This window comes from Populus euphratica, unplaced genomic scaffold, assembly GCF_000495115.2.
Source record: "Populus euphratica unplaced genomic scaffold, PopEup_1.0 scaffold11.1, whole genome shotgun sequence".
Taxonomy (NCBI): Eukaryota; Viridiplantae; Streptophyta; class Magnoliopsida; order Malpighiales; family Salicaceae; genus Populus; species Populus euphratica.
The window spans coordinates 938,627-955,927 of record NW_011499878.1 but is presented as its reverse complement, the minus strand read 5'-3'; the positions used below and the strand labels follow the sequence as shown (position 1 = coordinate 955,927).

The 17,301-nt window shown below is 34.5% G+C and overlaps 1 protein-coding gene across 3 annotated transcripts; it reads left to right on the top strand.

Moving 5' to 3' along the window:
• Positions 1 to 3,649: 3,649 nt before the first annotated feature.
• Positions 3,650 to 11,082, top strand: LOC105128794 (jacalin-related lectin 3-like). 3 transcript variants are annotated; one of them, XM_011030621.1, is made up of 9 exons: positions 6,455 to 6,602; positions 6,748 to 6,869; positions 6,976 to 8,325; positions 8,414 to 8,623; positions 8,787 to 9,386; positions 9,505 to 9,732; positions 9,837 to 10,205; positions 10,300 to 10,518; positions 10,608 to 11,082. In XM_011030621.1, exons 3-9 carry the CDS (start codon positions 8,323 to 8,325, stop codon positions 10,908 to 10,910), a joined length of 1,932 nt encoding a protein of 643 aa, XP_011028923.1. In that variant the 5' UTR covers positions 6,455 to 6,602; positions 6,748 to 6,869; positions 6,976 to 8,322; the 3' UTR covers positions 10,911 to 11,082. The 3 variants fall into 3 exon arrangements, 2 of the variants coding, with proteins under 2 accessions (XP_011028924.1, XP_011028923.1); XM_011030622.1 differs by lacking the exons at positions 6,455 to 6,602; positions 6,748 to 6,869; positions 6,976 to 8,325 and adding an exon at positions 3,669 to 5,694 and having other exon boundaries at positions 8,423 to 8,623; XR_842948.1 differs by lacking the exons at positions 8,414 to 8,623; positions 8,787 to 9,386; positions 9,505 to 9,732; ... (1 more) ...; positions 10,300 to 10,518; positions 10,608 to 11,082 and having other exon boundaries at positions 3,650 to 6,602; positions 6,976 to 7,281.
• The last annotated feature ends 6,219 nt before the right edge of the window (positions 11,083 to 17,301 follow it).

Sequence of the window (17,301 nt, the reverse complement as noted above, 5' to 3'; positions counted from 1 at the left end):
GTGGTCGGAGATGCATGATGGAACTGGTTGTTTGCAAACAAATAATTATCAGCTGTAAACGTCATACTAATTTGCTTAACAAAATCTAGGATGCTTTTCCAAGTAGAATTCCGGGCTCAAATTTGCAGGTCAAGCTTGATTATCCTGATGAATATATTGTTTTCATTAGGTTTGTTTGATTATGGAAAGAAGGTTTTTTCAAGAAAGTGATTTTTTTGTAAAATAAATTTTTTAAAAATAAATTATTTTCTGATATTTTATAGTGTAATAAAAAATAAGTTAAAAAAACTTTACAGTGTTTGATTATATCATGAAAAATAAACTAGAAAATAACTTATTAATTTTTTTTTAAATTTATTAAAATAATAAGAAACAAATCTTATAAATTAAAAAGTTAGACGGTAATAAAATTAAAAAAAATTAATAAATTATCTAAAATAAAATAAATAATAATCAAAATTATAGAGATCAAATCTAATAGATAAAAAAATTTAAAAGATGATAAAATTAAAATAATTATAATTATAATTTTATAAATTATTTCAAATAAAATAAATAATAATTAAAAGAATGAGGATCAAAATTTGATAAATAAAAAATTTTAATTAAAAAATGATAAGAGATAGACAAATAACAATCATAATAATAGGGTTTAAGGGTAATATAACAATCAAATGCTAAATGATGAAATTGACTCTTTTTTTTTAAATACATATATAGCAATTAAAAGTTTGAGGACCAAATTTGATATAATCAGCAAATAATATGATATTTTTAAATTTTTTATAACTTTTAAAAAGTATTTTCCGCCTAAAATAAAAGGAAAACATTTTCCTGAAAATCAAGCCAAATTTTTCTATGATTGAAAAGTGTTTTACGTTGATCAACTTTTTTAATTACAAATAAACATAAAAAAATTTGAAAAATAGTTTCTAAAACACCACTTTCCATTAACAAACAGGACTCTAATGGTTATATTTGTTGTTTAGTAGAGTATGGTCCAGCCCTTGTTTGATCATTAATGTTCAACATCACCAAAAAGAAAGTATGGATCTTCTGGTATTCAGTATAAAACCTATTTTTGAAATCCAATGACTGTAGGCAAGATTGTTTGTTTCTATGGCCACAGTAGCTAGCACCTTGACTCTATTGGAGTATACTTGATGCCTCTCCTACAATGAAATCCATTAAATACTTCCAATGCTCCATAATACTACATAATAAATAAGACTAGTAAGAAAAACAAAGGCTACCATTATGATTTTGAAGATGATCTAAGCAACAAAGTTGGTAACTTGGTAACATAATACTTGTTTTTCATACTATTTTAGTGGAGCACAGTAAGCTAAATGGACTTTACATATTTCCAAGTTGTTGTTAGTAGACTAGAGATTTATTCTACTAGATTCCTACTAGATTCGTAAACATAAAATAGACAATGTCCTTGAAGTTCATATTTGATGATAGGATTTATGCAAGAGTCCTTAAAGTTCATTTAACACGTTATAAAGATGTTGTTTTCATTTGAGTTTGCTATGATTTGAATGGACAAGCATTATGGGGAAGTAAAATGGAGGAAGTAGAGGAATTAGATTGGATAAGGTGCCTCAAACATGTTTCAAAACCTTATTTGTTATTATTTTTTTCTTATCGAATTGCATGGGGTGCTGGTTAACAAGTCAATCTTTTTATTGTTCCATGACATATAGCTTTTAATTATTCATCCAAAATCTTGACTTGCATAGCAGGATATTATAGATCAACAATTTTAAGAGGGTCCACGGTTGTGAAATCACTCACATTTTACACCAATAAAAGAAAGTATGGACTATTTGGAGATGAACATAGGATTTGTTTCTCCTCTAGCTCTAATAATGGAGTCATTGTTAGATTTCATGGAAGAAAAGGATGGTTCATTGATAGCATTGGAGTCCATGTCCTTGAAGGAACATTGTTAATCTTTAGACTAATACCTTAGCCCACTTATGAGTCCATTGATGCCATTAAAGTTCAAGTATACAAGGCACGCATTCCTTGATTACATAGGCATGTGTTCTAGACTTAACAACACTAAATACAAGTGAAAATCATGATTTTATTAAACAATCCCTAGGATGATGAAGTGTTTTTCAGGGTGTTGATTGAAGGAGAAGCCATATATTGTATACAAATCAAGTATGACAGAAATGGTTAATCTGTTTGGCCAGTCAGGCATGGAGGTGGTAGTGAAAGAAGCTCTAATATGATAATTATCAGCTTATAATACTAATTTTACATGTTCATCCAATTTTAATCTTGATTATTTTTGCATCTACTAGTAAGATTTTAATGAACTTCTTTTATACACTCGTGCTAAATAAACAGATCAAATTTGATTACCTAAATGAAAAGTCCTCACAAGTGTTTGCGATTATTATGCTTTTCTCATGGGAGATGATCGAGGCAAGGATGGTGTCATAAAATCCCTCACATTCCATACTAATAAAGTTAGGTATGGACAACCTTGAGAGGTGTAACTTAATTAATCAGGTGTTGGGTTTGCTTCCCAGATATTACTAGTTTTACTGTTACAAATCTTAGGGTTACTGAAGGTTTATATAGTCATTAACTTCAGGGCCTATAGAATTAGTCGAGATGCATGCAAATTGACCCGGACATCCACATTAATAATAATTAAAAAGCCAATTATAGACCATACAGGGAGGAAACATAAACATTTTTCACTTCCTTAAAAATCATAAAAAAACTTATCGGGTTCATGAAAGGAATGGGTGTTACTTGAATGCAATTGGAGTTCATCTACAACAACGGTTTAATAACTTATCCCAACAATGATTAGGCGGTAGAGAAAACCTTGTTAAAATGATCATGAAAAAGTTTTTTTAATTAATTTTGTTTTCCATTTATATATGCTAGCAAATCACATATGTTGGATAATTAAAAACATATTCAAATAATATTTTTTATTTTTAATATTAACACATCAAAATTATAAAAAATTAATTTTAAAAAATATTGAATTAATATTATTTTTTAAATAAAAAAGTTTGAAAAATACTTTAAAAACAAGTTGAGCCATAAAAAAAATCTAATTTCTCTATGTTAGCATTAGAACATGAAAGATTGTGTGTTATCTATATGAGAATATTATTTGCTAATAAAAATATAATCCGGTAATAATAACTAGTTTGTGAAAACTTTGCATCCATACTTAGATTAATGGCGCACATGTAAATCCTCGAAATTTGATTTAATAAAAAAAAATTCTTATGGATGGAGATGTTTAAGACTTAATAGAGAATATTTGATGTATATTTAATAATGTAGTTGAGAATTTTTTTAAAAATATATTTCATTTTAAAAAATCAAAATCAATATTTTTTTTGTATTTTTGGAGGATATTATATAAAAACGGTAATATTTTATAAAGAAAATATTTAAAATAATAATAATTTAATATATTTTCAGTTCAAATGAAAAATGTTTTAAATATGCATTAGTATTATCCAAAATCTTGCTTTGAAAATACCTTAATCCTTAAAACCCCCAAAAAAAAAAAAAGAAAGAAAGAAATCTACAGACGGTGTGTGCTCCGACACATATTGGTAATAGTCTCACCACAAAAATCATACAAGCTCCACGTGGCAAAAATAAAAATAAACACCGATGATTGTGTGTGAACAAAATTACAGAGGATCTCTACTGCTATCCATCTGAGCTTCTTCTTCCTTCTGCTCAATTCAGCTCTCTCTCCCTCTCACTATCCATTTCTCACCTGAAATGGAGAACTTGGTAATAATACGAAGCATCTCAAAACCTCCACTAACAGCCCAAAGCAAGCAAGAGAGTCTATCAGAATTCTCACAAAAACCCATCAAATCCTCAATCTCCTTCGCCAAAAATCCTCTCCCAAAATTCATCGACTCCCACTTGGACTCCCTCTGCAAAAACGGAAGCTTAAACGATGCCGTAACAGTTCTTGACTCCGTAGCTCAACAAGGGTCCAAGGTAACACCCAGGACTTACATGAATTTACTCCAATCTTGCATTGACACCAATTCTATTAATCTGGGGCGAAAGTTTCATGCTCGGATTAGTGTCGTGCAGGAAAAATCTACACTTATCGAAACTAAGTTAGTTAGCATGTATGCGAAATGTGGGTATTTAACGGATGCACGCAAAGTGTTTGATGAAATGTCTGAGAGAAGTTTGTTCACGTGGTCGGCGATGATAGGTGCGTGTTGTAGAGAGAAGAGGTGGAAGGAAGTTGTGGAGCTTTATTATATGATGATGAAAGATAATGTTTTGCCTGATGGGTTTTTGTTACCTAAGATATTGCAAGCGGTTGGGAATTGTCGGGATGTAAAGACTGGAGAATTGTTGCATTCTTTTGTGGTTAGATGTGGGATGGGAAGTTCTCCGCGTGTTAATAATTCGATTTTGGCTGTGTATTCAAAGTGTGGGAAGTTGAGTTTAGCGAGGAGGTTTTTTGAGAGCATGGATGAGAGAGATATAGTGGCTTGGAATGCTATGATGTCTGGTTATTGTTTGAAGGGTGAGGTTGAGGAAGCACATCGATTATTTGATGCAATGTGTGAAGAAGGGATTGAACCGGGTTTAGTTACTTGGAATATATTGATTGCTGGTTATAACCAGAAAGGGCAATGTGATGTTGCGATGAATTTGATGAAGAAGATGGTCAGTTTTGGGGTTAGCCCTGATGTTGTTGCATGGACTGCTATGATTTCGGGGCTTGCTCAAAATAACAGGAACGGTCAGGCATTGGATTTGTACAAGGAGATGATTTTGGCAGGGGTTGAACCAAATGGAGTTACCATTACGAGTGCTTTATCAGCTTGTGCATCTTTGAAGGTGTTGAATATGGGGTTGGGAATTCATTCCCTTGCTGTTAAGATGGGTTTTGTTAATGATGTGCTAGTTGGGAATTCGCTCATTGACATGTACTCGAAGTGTGGGCAGTTGGGTGCTGCTCAGCTGGTATTTGATTTGATGTCAGAGAAGGATCTTTATACCTGGAACTCAATGATTGGAGGATATTGTCAAGCTGGATATTGTGGCAAGGCCTATGTGCTATTCACGAAGATGCAGAAGTCTCAGGTACAACCTAATGTTGTTACTTGGAATACAATGATATCGGGATATATTCAAAGTGGTGATGAGGACCAAGCCATGGATCTCTTTCATAGGATGGAGAAGGAGGGAGAAATCAAGCGGGATAATGCATCATGGAACTCTCTGATAGCTGGTTTTATGCAAAATAGGAAAAAAGACAAGGCATTAGGCATATTTCGACAAATGCAATCGTTCTGCATTAGTCCCAATCCTGTTACCGTTTTGAGCATGTTACCAGCTTGTGCAAATTTTGTGGCACTAAAAAAAGTCAAAGAGATCCATGGTTGTGTGTTGCGCAGAAATCTAGTTTCTGTTCTCTCTATTTCAAACTCCCTTATTGACACATATGCCAAATCAGGGAAAATAGAATATTCAAGAGCAATATTTGATAGAATCCCCTCCAAAGATTTCATCACTGTGAACTCAATGATTACTGGGTATGTCTTACATGGTTGTTCAGACTCTGCGCTTGGTCTCCTTGATCAGATGAGAGAGTTGGGACTTAAACCCAACAGAGGTACTCTTGTGAATATTATCCTTGCGCACAGTCTTGCTGGAATGGTGGATGAGGGGAGGCAAGTATTCTCCAGTATGACAGAAGACTTTCAGATCATACCAGCTTCAGAACATTATGCAGCTATGGTAGATTTGTATGGTCGTTCTGGCAGGCTCAAAGAAGCAATAGAACTTATTGACAATATGCCAATCAAGCCTCAATCCTCAGTTTGGTATGCCTTACTAACTGCCTGCAGGAATCATGGAAATTCTGACTTGGCAATTCGTGCAAGGGAAAGTTTACTTGATTTGGAACCATGGAATTCTTCAATCCACCAGTCAATTTTGCAGTCATATGCCATGCATGGAAAATATGAAGATGCGCCAAAGGTGAAGAAGATTGAAAAAAGAAACGAAGTACAAAAACCTAAAGGACAGAGCTGGATCGAAGTCAACAACACGGTGCATTCTTTTGTTGCGGGTGATCAGTCTACATCATACTCGGACCTCTTTTCCTGGGTAGAAAGAATATCAATGGAAGCCAAGGTACATGATCTGCACTGTGGGTGTTGCATCGAGGAGGAGGAGGAAGAGAAGGAAGAAATTGTTGGCATCCATAGTGAAAAGCTTGCGCTTGCTTTTGCCATTATTCGCTCACCTTCTGCACCTCAAAGTATAAGAATTGTGAAAAACCTTAGAACGTGTGCAGATTGCCATAGGATGGCAAAATACATCTCCGCTAAACATGGATGTGAAATATATTTGAGTGACTCAAACTTCTTCCACCACTTTAAATCTGGGTGTTGTTCCTGTGGTGATTACTGGTAAAAGTAGAAGATGAAAACTAAAGACGTGTGAATTGGTTTGCGAGATCAGTTTCAAATATAAGATTGCAAGTTTTTTAGGAATCTGAATATTATTCGAGTGGCTTAAATATTATTGCTTTTGCCCCCATTGCAGCAGTTTTGCTTAAGGTGATTTGTTTGAGACCTCGGCTTTCTTGCAATTTGTATTAAACAATTTATCTAAATTTAATATGATAGATTGTAGAGTTTATTTTCAACCCATACCCTCTTTCACTTGTGTGTCCTTCACTGACTAAATTTGTTTACGTTGCAGGTGGATATGATAGATGTAAAAACTGCAAAATATTCTATATGAAGCAATTGTGTTTCTTTGGTGAACATGAAGATATTTTCTTTAACTAAAGAGCATGGTTTTGCGTCCATATTTGTTGACAGGTGTGAGAAGTTGTTCCTATCAAATTCAAGTACTTCGGCTTTAGTTCCACTAAGAATGCTTCCCTAGAAGAATTCAATTGATTCAACTTTTCTATTGTCTTGGCAGCTAGCATTTGGTCATCCTATGAAATGGGCTGAGATAATTGGCAATCAGATAGATAATTCTCGTGGAATCTATGGCCAGAAAGCTTATAAACTCTCTTTTTTTAGGAAAAAAAAAAAGAAGAACACTAGCTGTTGCCGGCAAGCCTTGAAACCATCGAGAAATCAACAATAGCTGATGAAGTTTTGTAAAGCGTTCAGTTTGTATAAAGGTTTTAAATCAGGCTCCTGATTTGTTTCCAAGTGTAAGAATTTCTGAAAGGAAATCTTAATAGAGGTTGAATTCTGAAGGAATCTTGATTTTTGCTCACAGCTCTCTCATATTTTCTGAATGATAATCACTGAGCAAATCTTTTTCGTTTCTGTGACTTTTGGCTTGGTTTGGGTTATTTGGAATTTGAGATTGTTTGTAATGCAGAAAAAGAACATGTCGTGACAGCAGTGAGCAGCGGACAAATGTTACCTGAAGATCTGCATTCGAACCTAACGTGATCTCATGTGCAGACTGTGGTGGTTCATCTTTTGAACCTATCTTGAGGATTTTTTTCCCTTTATACTTCGTTTTGTTTGCTGATAAATGGACTTTCCAATCTTTGAAAGAACAGTTACAACATGTCTCATCTTGAGATCATGGAATGAGATTTCTTTTCCATGTAGCAGACACTCCCGCCCAGCCCTTTGCACCGTAAACCTATCCAATCATGGTTCTCTGACCATGATCATAAAGCTTCTGCTGCCTTTTGATTGAAGACGGCATAACATGATTCTTGTTCATAGCGCTGAGTGCAGAATGAAGTAAAGCGACCCGCACTGGAGGTTTTTGTTCTCTGGGATATGTTACCAGATGACAGGCAATCACCCACACCCATATTACGACAATAGTGTTCCTCTTCTTTTATCTGTTGCGGGGCATCTGTCATGTCTGCTTTTCCAGGGCATCTGTTGAGTTTGCCTGTATACATGACCATGATTAAGAACCTTAATTTTGAGGCTCTAAATATTCTGAAATTAGAACAAACGAAAATAAGAAACTAAGAGAAAGAATGGTCATTGAATAAAAGAGATTTTGACGGTAGATATGCAAGGAACTTTCGAGGGAACAGATGCAAGTAACTTTTGGAGCACAAGATGACGACGTTCTTGGATCTGATTCTTCAAATCCTTAGCGGGACAGCAAATTGGTGCCTTCTAAAAGGTTCGATAACCATTTTAAAGAGCTCCCTCACACAAAAATAGAATAAAAATACCTTTTTGATATGATAAATTCAAGCTATGTCATTCGAATCCCACCTGCGCCGTGTCAATTCCTCACACTTGTAGTTCTGTTCAACTTCAACTAAGTCTTTTGAAAATGGTAACAATGTTTTTTAGTTCCATTACTTGGTTTAATGCAATATTTTGTGTTTGAATAATTAGTTGAGATTACAATGATGCTCCAACAGAGTTCCGAGGACGGCGAGAAGAAACCGGTGGCTGTTGGACCATGGGGTGGTCAAGAAGGTTTTCTTTGGGATGACGGAGTACACTCCACAGTAAAACAGCTGGTGATAGCCCATGGAGCAGGTATTGACTCCATCCAGGTAGAGTATGATAGGAAAGGGACTTCAGTATGGTCGCAGATCCATGGTGGCAATGGAGGCATGAAAACGACGGTTAGTCAGTATTCATGCTGATAAGAATATTAGTTTCTTCTTCTGAACGGTCATAATAGTGCACTCACAACAATCTTTGGTCTCCTCGGTTTTAGTTGCTTTATACTAACACCATCATGTCATGCATGCGAAGCAATTATTCTTGTATGATCAAATTTTGCAGGTCAAGCTTGACTGCCCAGATGAGTTTCTTACTTCAGTCCACGGATATTATGGCAGTTTGGATGGCTGGGGCCCTGTATTTGTTCGCTCACTCACATTTCGAAGCAACAAGAAAACTTATGGACCGTTTGGTGTTGAGCAAGGTACTTATTTTTCACTTCCAATGTCCGGGGGAAAGATTGTTGGGTTCCATGGGAAAAGCGGCTGGTACCTTGATGCAATTGGCATATATTTGAAACCTCTACAGAAACAGAAGACCTCGAAAGCTCTGGTCCAATCAAAAAGTTACATTAACAACGGGACTGAGAATATTAGCTATACGATGATGCAGGGTGCAGCAAATGGTTTTGATATATTTGTTGCAGTAAAGCAGAAGGATGATTTTGGCAAATTCTCAACTCAAAATTCTCTAGAGTACAGCAGTGGAGGAACCAATAGAATGGATGATTTTGGCAGCCCTCTGCCTAGCAAACTCTCAAGACAGATTTCTCGAGAGTTCAGTGACTCGGAAAGCAACAAAAACGATGATTTTGGCAGCCTTCTGCCAAGGAAGCTTTCAACACCAATCTCTCGAGAACTCAGCGATGCAGGAACTAACAAGGTGAGAGATTCTTCCGTCGGCAGGTTATTTTGAGGCTGTAGCATTTCACTCTTCTTCTTCTTCTTCTTCTTCTTCTTCTTTCTTACAATTGACCACTAAAATTTGAGTCATGATTTAGACAATTGCTACCGAAAGGGTGCCCTCAAAAACAAAAGGGGTGATTGTACATGGACCCTGGGGTGGTGTTGGTGGTTCCAAGTTTGACGATGGAACCTACACTGGAATTAGGCAAATCCATTTATCACGCCATGTTGGAATTGCATCCATAAGAGATCAATATGATCGTGATGGGCAGGCTATATGGGGAAGCAAACATGGAAAAAGTGGAGGATTTAAATCAGACAAGGTGAAAAACTCTAAAGAAATAATTCTTTTCAATGTCAATACCAGTTCCTAGTTAAGAAGAAATATTGGCTCGAGTTAAATGTTTTCTTGCTGCATTTCCTGCAGATAATCTTTGACTATCCATATGAAATACTCACACGGGTGACAGGAACGTACGGACCCTTAATGTACATGGGACCTAATATTATCAAGTCTCTTACTTTCTACACAAACAAAGGGAAGCACGGGCCATTTGGAGAAGAACAAGGTCCCACCTTCACGAACAAAATTGATGAAGGGAAAATCATAGGATTCCACGGGAGGGAGGGTTTTCTTCTTGACGCTATTGGGTTACATGTGTTGGAAGGAACAGTAAAACCAGCAAAGCATCACCTTTCTGATGCAATTAAACAAGCTGAAGCAGATGTTGCTGAGATAGAAAATTCTCCATGGTCTAATAAACTAGTAGTAGCAAGACCAGGCCAAACCGAGGAGGTAATGCACAATCACCTTACTTCTTACATGATTAACACTACATCATATGAAGTTAAGTTCATATAAATTTATTAAAGGTTGTTAAACTTCTCAGGTTGTTTGTGGGGTGATAAAAGAGCCAGCTCCATGTGGACCGGGTCCTTGGGGTGGAGATGGAGGTCGGCCATGGGATGATGGGGTATTTTCTGGAATTAAGCAGATATTTATTACCAGAGCAGAAGCTATGTGTTCAATACAGATTGAGTATGATCGAAATGGCCAATCTGTTTGGTCTACAAAACATGGAGGCAATGGAGGAACTGCCACACATAGGGTAATCAACATCCTACCATGTAATGACTGCAGGCTTAGTTGCTTTCCTGTGTATAACTTTTCCACCTACTTTTAAAATGTAATCTGCAGGTGAAATTGCAGTGCCCCCATGAAGTGCTTGTATGTTTATCAGGATATTATGGTCCCATCGGTAGTGATGGGAATGGTCCTAAAGTTATCAAGTCACTTACTTTTCATACTACTCGAGGAAATTATGGTCCATTCGGTGAAGAAATTGGAACATTTTTCACTTCAACTGCGACTGAGGGCAAGGTTGTTGGCTTCCATGGAAGAAGCAGCGCATACATGGATGCCATCGGTGTCCATATGCAACACTGGCTAGGAAATCACAGATCCTCGAAGCCTTCTTCTCTGTTTAAGATCTTCAGTTGATCCATAACAAAAAATGGTTTATCAGCATTCTCGAACTATAAATCCATATTTCATGTGTGATAGATATTGCGTATTGTAGTTCAAAGGTTGACCTTGTCCCGGATTCTGTCACTGACACTATATCCTCTATTGTGTTTCTGTTCTAAAAAATAAAGAACTTTTCTTTCCGGAATGGAGACCTTTTTTTTTTTATGGAAAAATCCTTACATAAAACCTTACAAATTGACGGTGCAAGTATTATACTGTTGGAGTGTAAAAATATCATATGGGATAATAAAGAAGAGATGGGAGAAATATACAAGTTAGACATAATTATTAAAATCGATTTCGGGATTAACTTGGATTACAAATTAGTTTGATTAATTTTAATCTATAAAAAAAAATTAAATAAAAAGTCAAAACAAGCTGTAGGGTTTAATAATAGCGAGATGAGTGATTGTTGTGTGCATTAAGGTATATCCACCATTAGTGTTACATTAACCAAGTAATTTGTATAATAAAATGCATTTTCCAACATAAGCTACCATTACAGTATTTTATTTCTTTACCATTTTGGAGGATGTATTATGGTTTTCCAAGCCTATGTTTAAGAATTATCGCATGATTGATTCACTATCAATGCCACCAATGCATTTTTTTCCCCTAAACATATTACTATAATAAACTTATATGATTAATGATCTCCATGCTAGAAATTTTAAAAAAAAATTGTCTAAAAATTCTTTAATCTAATTTTACATGCACAATTAATGTAGGCCTAGGTATCTATAACTTCGGTGCTGCAAAATGAAGGCCCAGTCACCTGGAAAGACATTTTGGATCGACTAAGCAAGACCCAGGACCAGTATAGACTAGCTAACAAATTAGAGGCTCAAAATAGTGTGGGCTTTCTGACTCAGTTTCAAGGCCCCTGAAAGTTAAAATTGGTCCATCAGTATTCGGACCTGTAAGCGGTATTTATGGGTTTTACAGGCAAGGGCCTGGGAATGAAAACAAGGGCAATTACAGGCCCATGTATTAAAAAGCAATGTTAAATCAATATTTTATTAATTAGGCCATGCTAGTGCTAAGAAAATTCAAATGAAATAAAGAAAAAATCAATAATTTTTTTTGTGTGTGGATACTCGATTTAATTCAATTTTCTTAAATAAAATTTTAAAAGTAAAGGAGAATTCCATATCTAGTTCCCATAAAAATAAAGGTTATTATTCCTTTTTTATTTTTTATTTGATCGGATTGATAATTATACGAGGTCAAATTGAATATAGCTCTAAGTCAATACGTTAGAGAGCTCCAGCATTCCACATTAAAAATATTAAAATAATAAGGTGAGATTTTAGAGATAGAAAATAGCCAATCTTTTTTTATTGTCTACTCTAAAGTTAATTAAATTAATTAATAATTAATTAAATAACAACAAAAATAATGACAAAAATCCATAAGATCGCACATCTGTTTAGAAGTTCACGTCTACATACAAAAGGTTTTCTAATGGAATCAAGACTTAGGAATACAGATTGCATAAGAAATGTTGCCTTGACATTATTAAATTTAAATTAGTTATCTTGATATGCGTGTTGTTTACATTAATAGAATAGTCATATTTCAAAACAGAATAATATTATTCCGAAAGGTTTACATGTATAAAATAAGTATTTTATCTTAGAATACTTTAAAAATAGTTATTAATATTTATTTTACAAAACAAAGATAGATGAAGAAGGAGAGAAAAACAAGAGGGAATAAAAAAAAATTCTATTATTAATTTTTATTATTATTAGTTGTTTCAGAATCAAAAGAGTTACTAAAAAGATAATTAAATACAAATATTTGCAAATATAATGTAAACCGTATTTAAAAAAAATTAGTTAAAAGTTAATTTTTTATATATTTTCAATCATTTAATGCACTAATTTAAAAAATATTTTAAAAAATAAAAAAATTATTTAAGTATATTTTAATATAAAACACACTTTAAAGAATAACTATCAATTAACACTTTCCACGCATGAATTATCCTCGGTTATAAAGAATCTGAGGCGATTCTCTATTTATAGGCAGCCACTACAGGTAGCTTAGGAGACTACAAAAAGAAAGCGAATCTCTGTAATAATCCTTCCTCTGTAAACATATAAACAAGTCGTGCATGAAAAGACGATTCTCCATTAACAGGTACCCACTCCAAGAAGCTTAGGAGACCACAAACTAGAAGCCAAATCTCTCAAATAATTCTTCCTCTGACATCATACATCCCGTCAACCATCAACCACAATCTTGAACAAATCTTGAACGTTACACGCATATCCTACCAAACTTATATATATTTTTCACAAAAATAATTTGAATATTCATGGTTTCCAAGGAACTCCAAGGTTCTTTTTTATTATTATTGACATACCTACACCTAATAACTTCACCAAATATGAAATTTGTTTGCTAGATAAATTTACTTTGAAACTGCAAAAGAAATAGATTTATTTAACCAGAAATATTTTGGTGTTTTTAATCCATACTTTATATTTTGAAACACTAAGATACATAGATAGAAAGTAGATAATATAATTTTTAAGAGAAATTAAAATTAGTGGGAACGGCATGTTGCTAGCTTGACTAAGACATGCGTGAGACTCGAGATTTAAAAAAAAATGTGAAATGAAGAATTACGCTAGCTTTTTTTTTGTCCCATTATCGTACATGGAATCATTGGCTGTCTAAATAAGGTCTGAACAGCCTTTCAAATCAACAATTATTGTGCGATACCAGGCTGATGCGTCCCGTATATAAACATTAATGACATGATCGCAGCCAGCTGGTTAATTTCATGAACAAAGGTGGAACCCATATAGGACGTGGGAGGCGCCATAAATATATATTTATACATCTATCCATAAATTGATGTTACATACAATATCAATAAATATTTTCAAAAACCAAGGTGGGTGGTGAATGGTAGTACTAAAGTAGCATATATTGAAAACAGTTAAATCAAAACTATAGAGAATCTTAATTTGACGAGTTTTGAATATTGAAAGAAATAAATAGTATACAAAATTATTTAACTAGCAAGTTAAATCAATAAACAAATAACCCGGTTATTATATATAAAAAATAAACAGGGAACCTTACGTAGTGTCATGGTACAAACAAATTATGTGGAATTTGATTGCAATCACAGCATAAGTCCAAGCATAGCGTCGGCAGCCCATGCATCTGAGGAAGAAGAAAGATCGGTAAACAGGGAAATTTAGGTAGCGTACTGTCGAAGTATAAACAAATTTGGTGGGATTTCAATGCAACCACAGCATGATCTCGAAGCATAGTACTGAGTTCACATGGTCAATACATACAGTGGATCATTAATTAGAAGAACATGACATGAAAGATGGGACCATTTATTTTGCCTTCTATGATGCTGGAAACGATAGATAACACCCGTCTGGTATCGCCATCGATCTCCTTAATAATTGACCAAGATTTGCTGTTCGATTTTATTCCCCTGGCCTACCCATTTGCTAGCTTGAGGGGAGGAACACTCCACATTCAAATCAAATTACGTACTGTTCATATATTGTTTGATTACATGTTTGTTTTCTAGATGTAGCATGTTCAATACAAGAAACAAAAATGTACCCGAACGTCGCAACAGTGAGTAATGAGTGTCAATCATCCAAATTATTATCGTCCACTCACAATTAGCATGACAGTGGCTACTGATTTTTACAGTCCATGCACGCATGCATGCATCAGCATGTTATCAAGCTAAGCCAGTGCAGCGTCTATGGGACGACATATCTCTCGGCCTCGATCTCTAGGTGGTTTATCGCAGAAGGAAATTCCCAAAATTATATTTCTTTTGCTATCCAAAAATCGCCCTTCTTCGATTATGAAAGCAAACACACTTGATTAAGTAACCTCATTGATTTGTGGATTGGAAAGGGAGCCTCAAAATTATACGATATGATAGGGCTGCACCAAAGAAACTTGATTGCTCCTACTACACCTCACCAAAGAAACTTGATTGCTCCTACTACACTAATTTCATTTTACCCCATTCAAGTTTCCTACTGAACATCGGTGCTCCGCGTCCTTACGTTAACGACTTTGATATCCGTGGCAGCATGCATGTCGTCTAGGTAGGTAGGCGGCCCACAAATCAAACCATGGTGGTGAGAAAATGATGCCGTGTGTGTTCACAGGTGTGATTCTGATAAATTCAACAAAGTTGAGTTAGCAGAGGCTGGCCGTGGCCTGTATTCACGATTCTTCATCCGCTTTTTGTTCCATTTGCTAGTGTATGCTAGCTAGCTCTCTTTTGAGATTATCGTCCTAATAATTGCTATAATAGTACGAATATCTTCCTGAAGATAATGTCAGATATTTCTTCTTCTTTTTGCTATAATTTCTCGACGCTTTTCAATTGAGCATCAAGATATAAAAACTTAACGTTTTGTAGCTAAGAGTTTTGGATGGGCCTTGGCATGGACTTGATTAATTAGAATTTTCTCCTTTTTGTTTTTGTTTTTACTCGTCTCGCTACAAGTGTGAATGAACATGTTTCTGCCTTCCTTCCTCTTGTTTTTTTTCCCCTTTTGCTAGCCAGTATGAAGAAAATTTAACCTAAGGGCTAATAAGATCAACGTGATTGCTTGGCCAAGCAAGCAAAATCATAGAGCAATTGTACTTTTGTAACAATGGTGTTAAAAACTTTGTACTGGGTTGTACGATACGTTAATGAAAAGCAAGGAAATTAAAACAAACTTTGATTCTCATATTTATTGCACAAGCTGCTTTTTCTAAAGCCTATCAAGTCCACTGAGTGACTAGGGTTTATTAGTACAAAATTATAGCGATAGAGCCTGCCTTATAAACTGGACGAAAGAAGAAGAATCTAATCTTGGGGATAATTGGTATGCATGGAAAAAAGAAGGCCGATTCTCCCTTTTAACACCAAGTCACTAGCACAAAAGTGGGTAGATTTGCTTCTTAAACAGCTTTGTCGAGAAAGTGATGGTTTGCGAGGGTCCCTACTTCCTATATTGCCTTGCACATTGAGAAAGAAGGCCGAACTTTTGCTGTAAAAGATGGGTTTTAACTAAAAAGAAAGACAAAATGATGATATGATAAAGAAAAGAGATGTAGATACCGAAGGGCCGGGAAAACAAAAGAGATACACCAAGATCTTGATGAGAAAGATTGGAACATTGTTCAAATTTCCTTTTGCACGAGGAATCATGCATTGGAAATTAGGTGTAAAGTTATAAACCGACCAAAAGCAAAGAACTAAGGTATTTGGATGGAGTTAAAGAAAAGAAAGGGGGACATCTCAAGCCATGATCACTACTCCTTTCGGATTAAAATAACCTTATTTTATTTTTTCAAAGATTTTATAAAAGCAAGCTATACATGTAGTTGACTTTGATGTGATTTTAAAGCCTCCATAATTCCCAGTTTTTCTTGAAAAAAACAATATGTCAGTAATTCAAGACCCAGTCCACTTTTGCATGCGAAATCTAGCCAGCATAAGTTTTGTATACTGTTTAGTAGTAAGGATTTATTTTTAAAATGTTTTATATTTAAAAATATATTAAAATAATATTTTTTTATTTTTTAAAATTTATTTTTAATATCAACACATCAAAATAATTTAAAAAATATAAAAATTTTATTTTAAAACAAAGATAAAAATAAATAAAAAATTTAATTTCTTTTAAAACACTTCAAAAACACAAAAATAAACTTAAATTAGTAATTTTCAACCTTGTTCATTGATTGACGTGCGATGACCTCGTGACCGAATTATCAAGCAAATCACCTAATTCATGTATGACAGCTCTTCTTTCGTCGACTCAACGCAGGACCTTCAGATACTAAAATATGGATCGAGTGCAGTAATTAGAAGCAAGGCTATATAAACACATTACATTAAATTATAGTATTTTTTTTTCTTTTTAAATTTAAAATGGTTACGTTATTTGTAGACCAATAATAATTTCCAGGATGAAGAGTGTGTACAATCTAAATATAAATGGAAGCAAGGGAAATTAAATAGAGTGAAGGGGAGAAAAGGGAAAACTATGAAATTAAATTTAATTCATTTGGTTTAAAGAAGATGAGAGAGATGCTTTTAATTGTTTTTATATGTAATAAAAGAAAACAAACAACCTTTTTCTTTTCTTTTTTGCTATACTTTCCTCACACAACAAGGGCTGGGATGCATGATAAAAATTTGAGATTCGAATTACAAGGGCTGGGATGCATGATAAAAATTTGTGATTCGAATTTTCATCTTTCCTTCTTTTCTTTTCTTTTTTTTTCTCTTCCTAGTCTAGAATTAAGAAGAAAAAAAAGTTAATTTTATTTCCTGTACTCACATTTTCGCTCCCTTCCATTA

Coding starts and splice junctions, on each gene's coding strand:
- LOC105128794 (XM_011030622.1), top strand. CDS start 3,781: ATGGAGAACTTGGTAATAATACGAAGCATCTCAAAACCTCCACTAACA. Junction 5,695..8,422: donor CGCACAGTCTTGCTGGAATG/GTGGATGAGGGG, acceptor CAGAGTTCCGAG/GACGGCGAGAAGAAACCGGT. Junction 10,519..10,607: donor GAGGAACTGCCACACATAGG/GTAATCAACATC, acceptor TGTAATCTGCAG/GTGAAATTGCAGTGCCCCCA.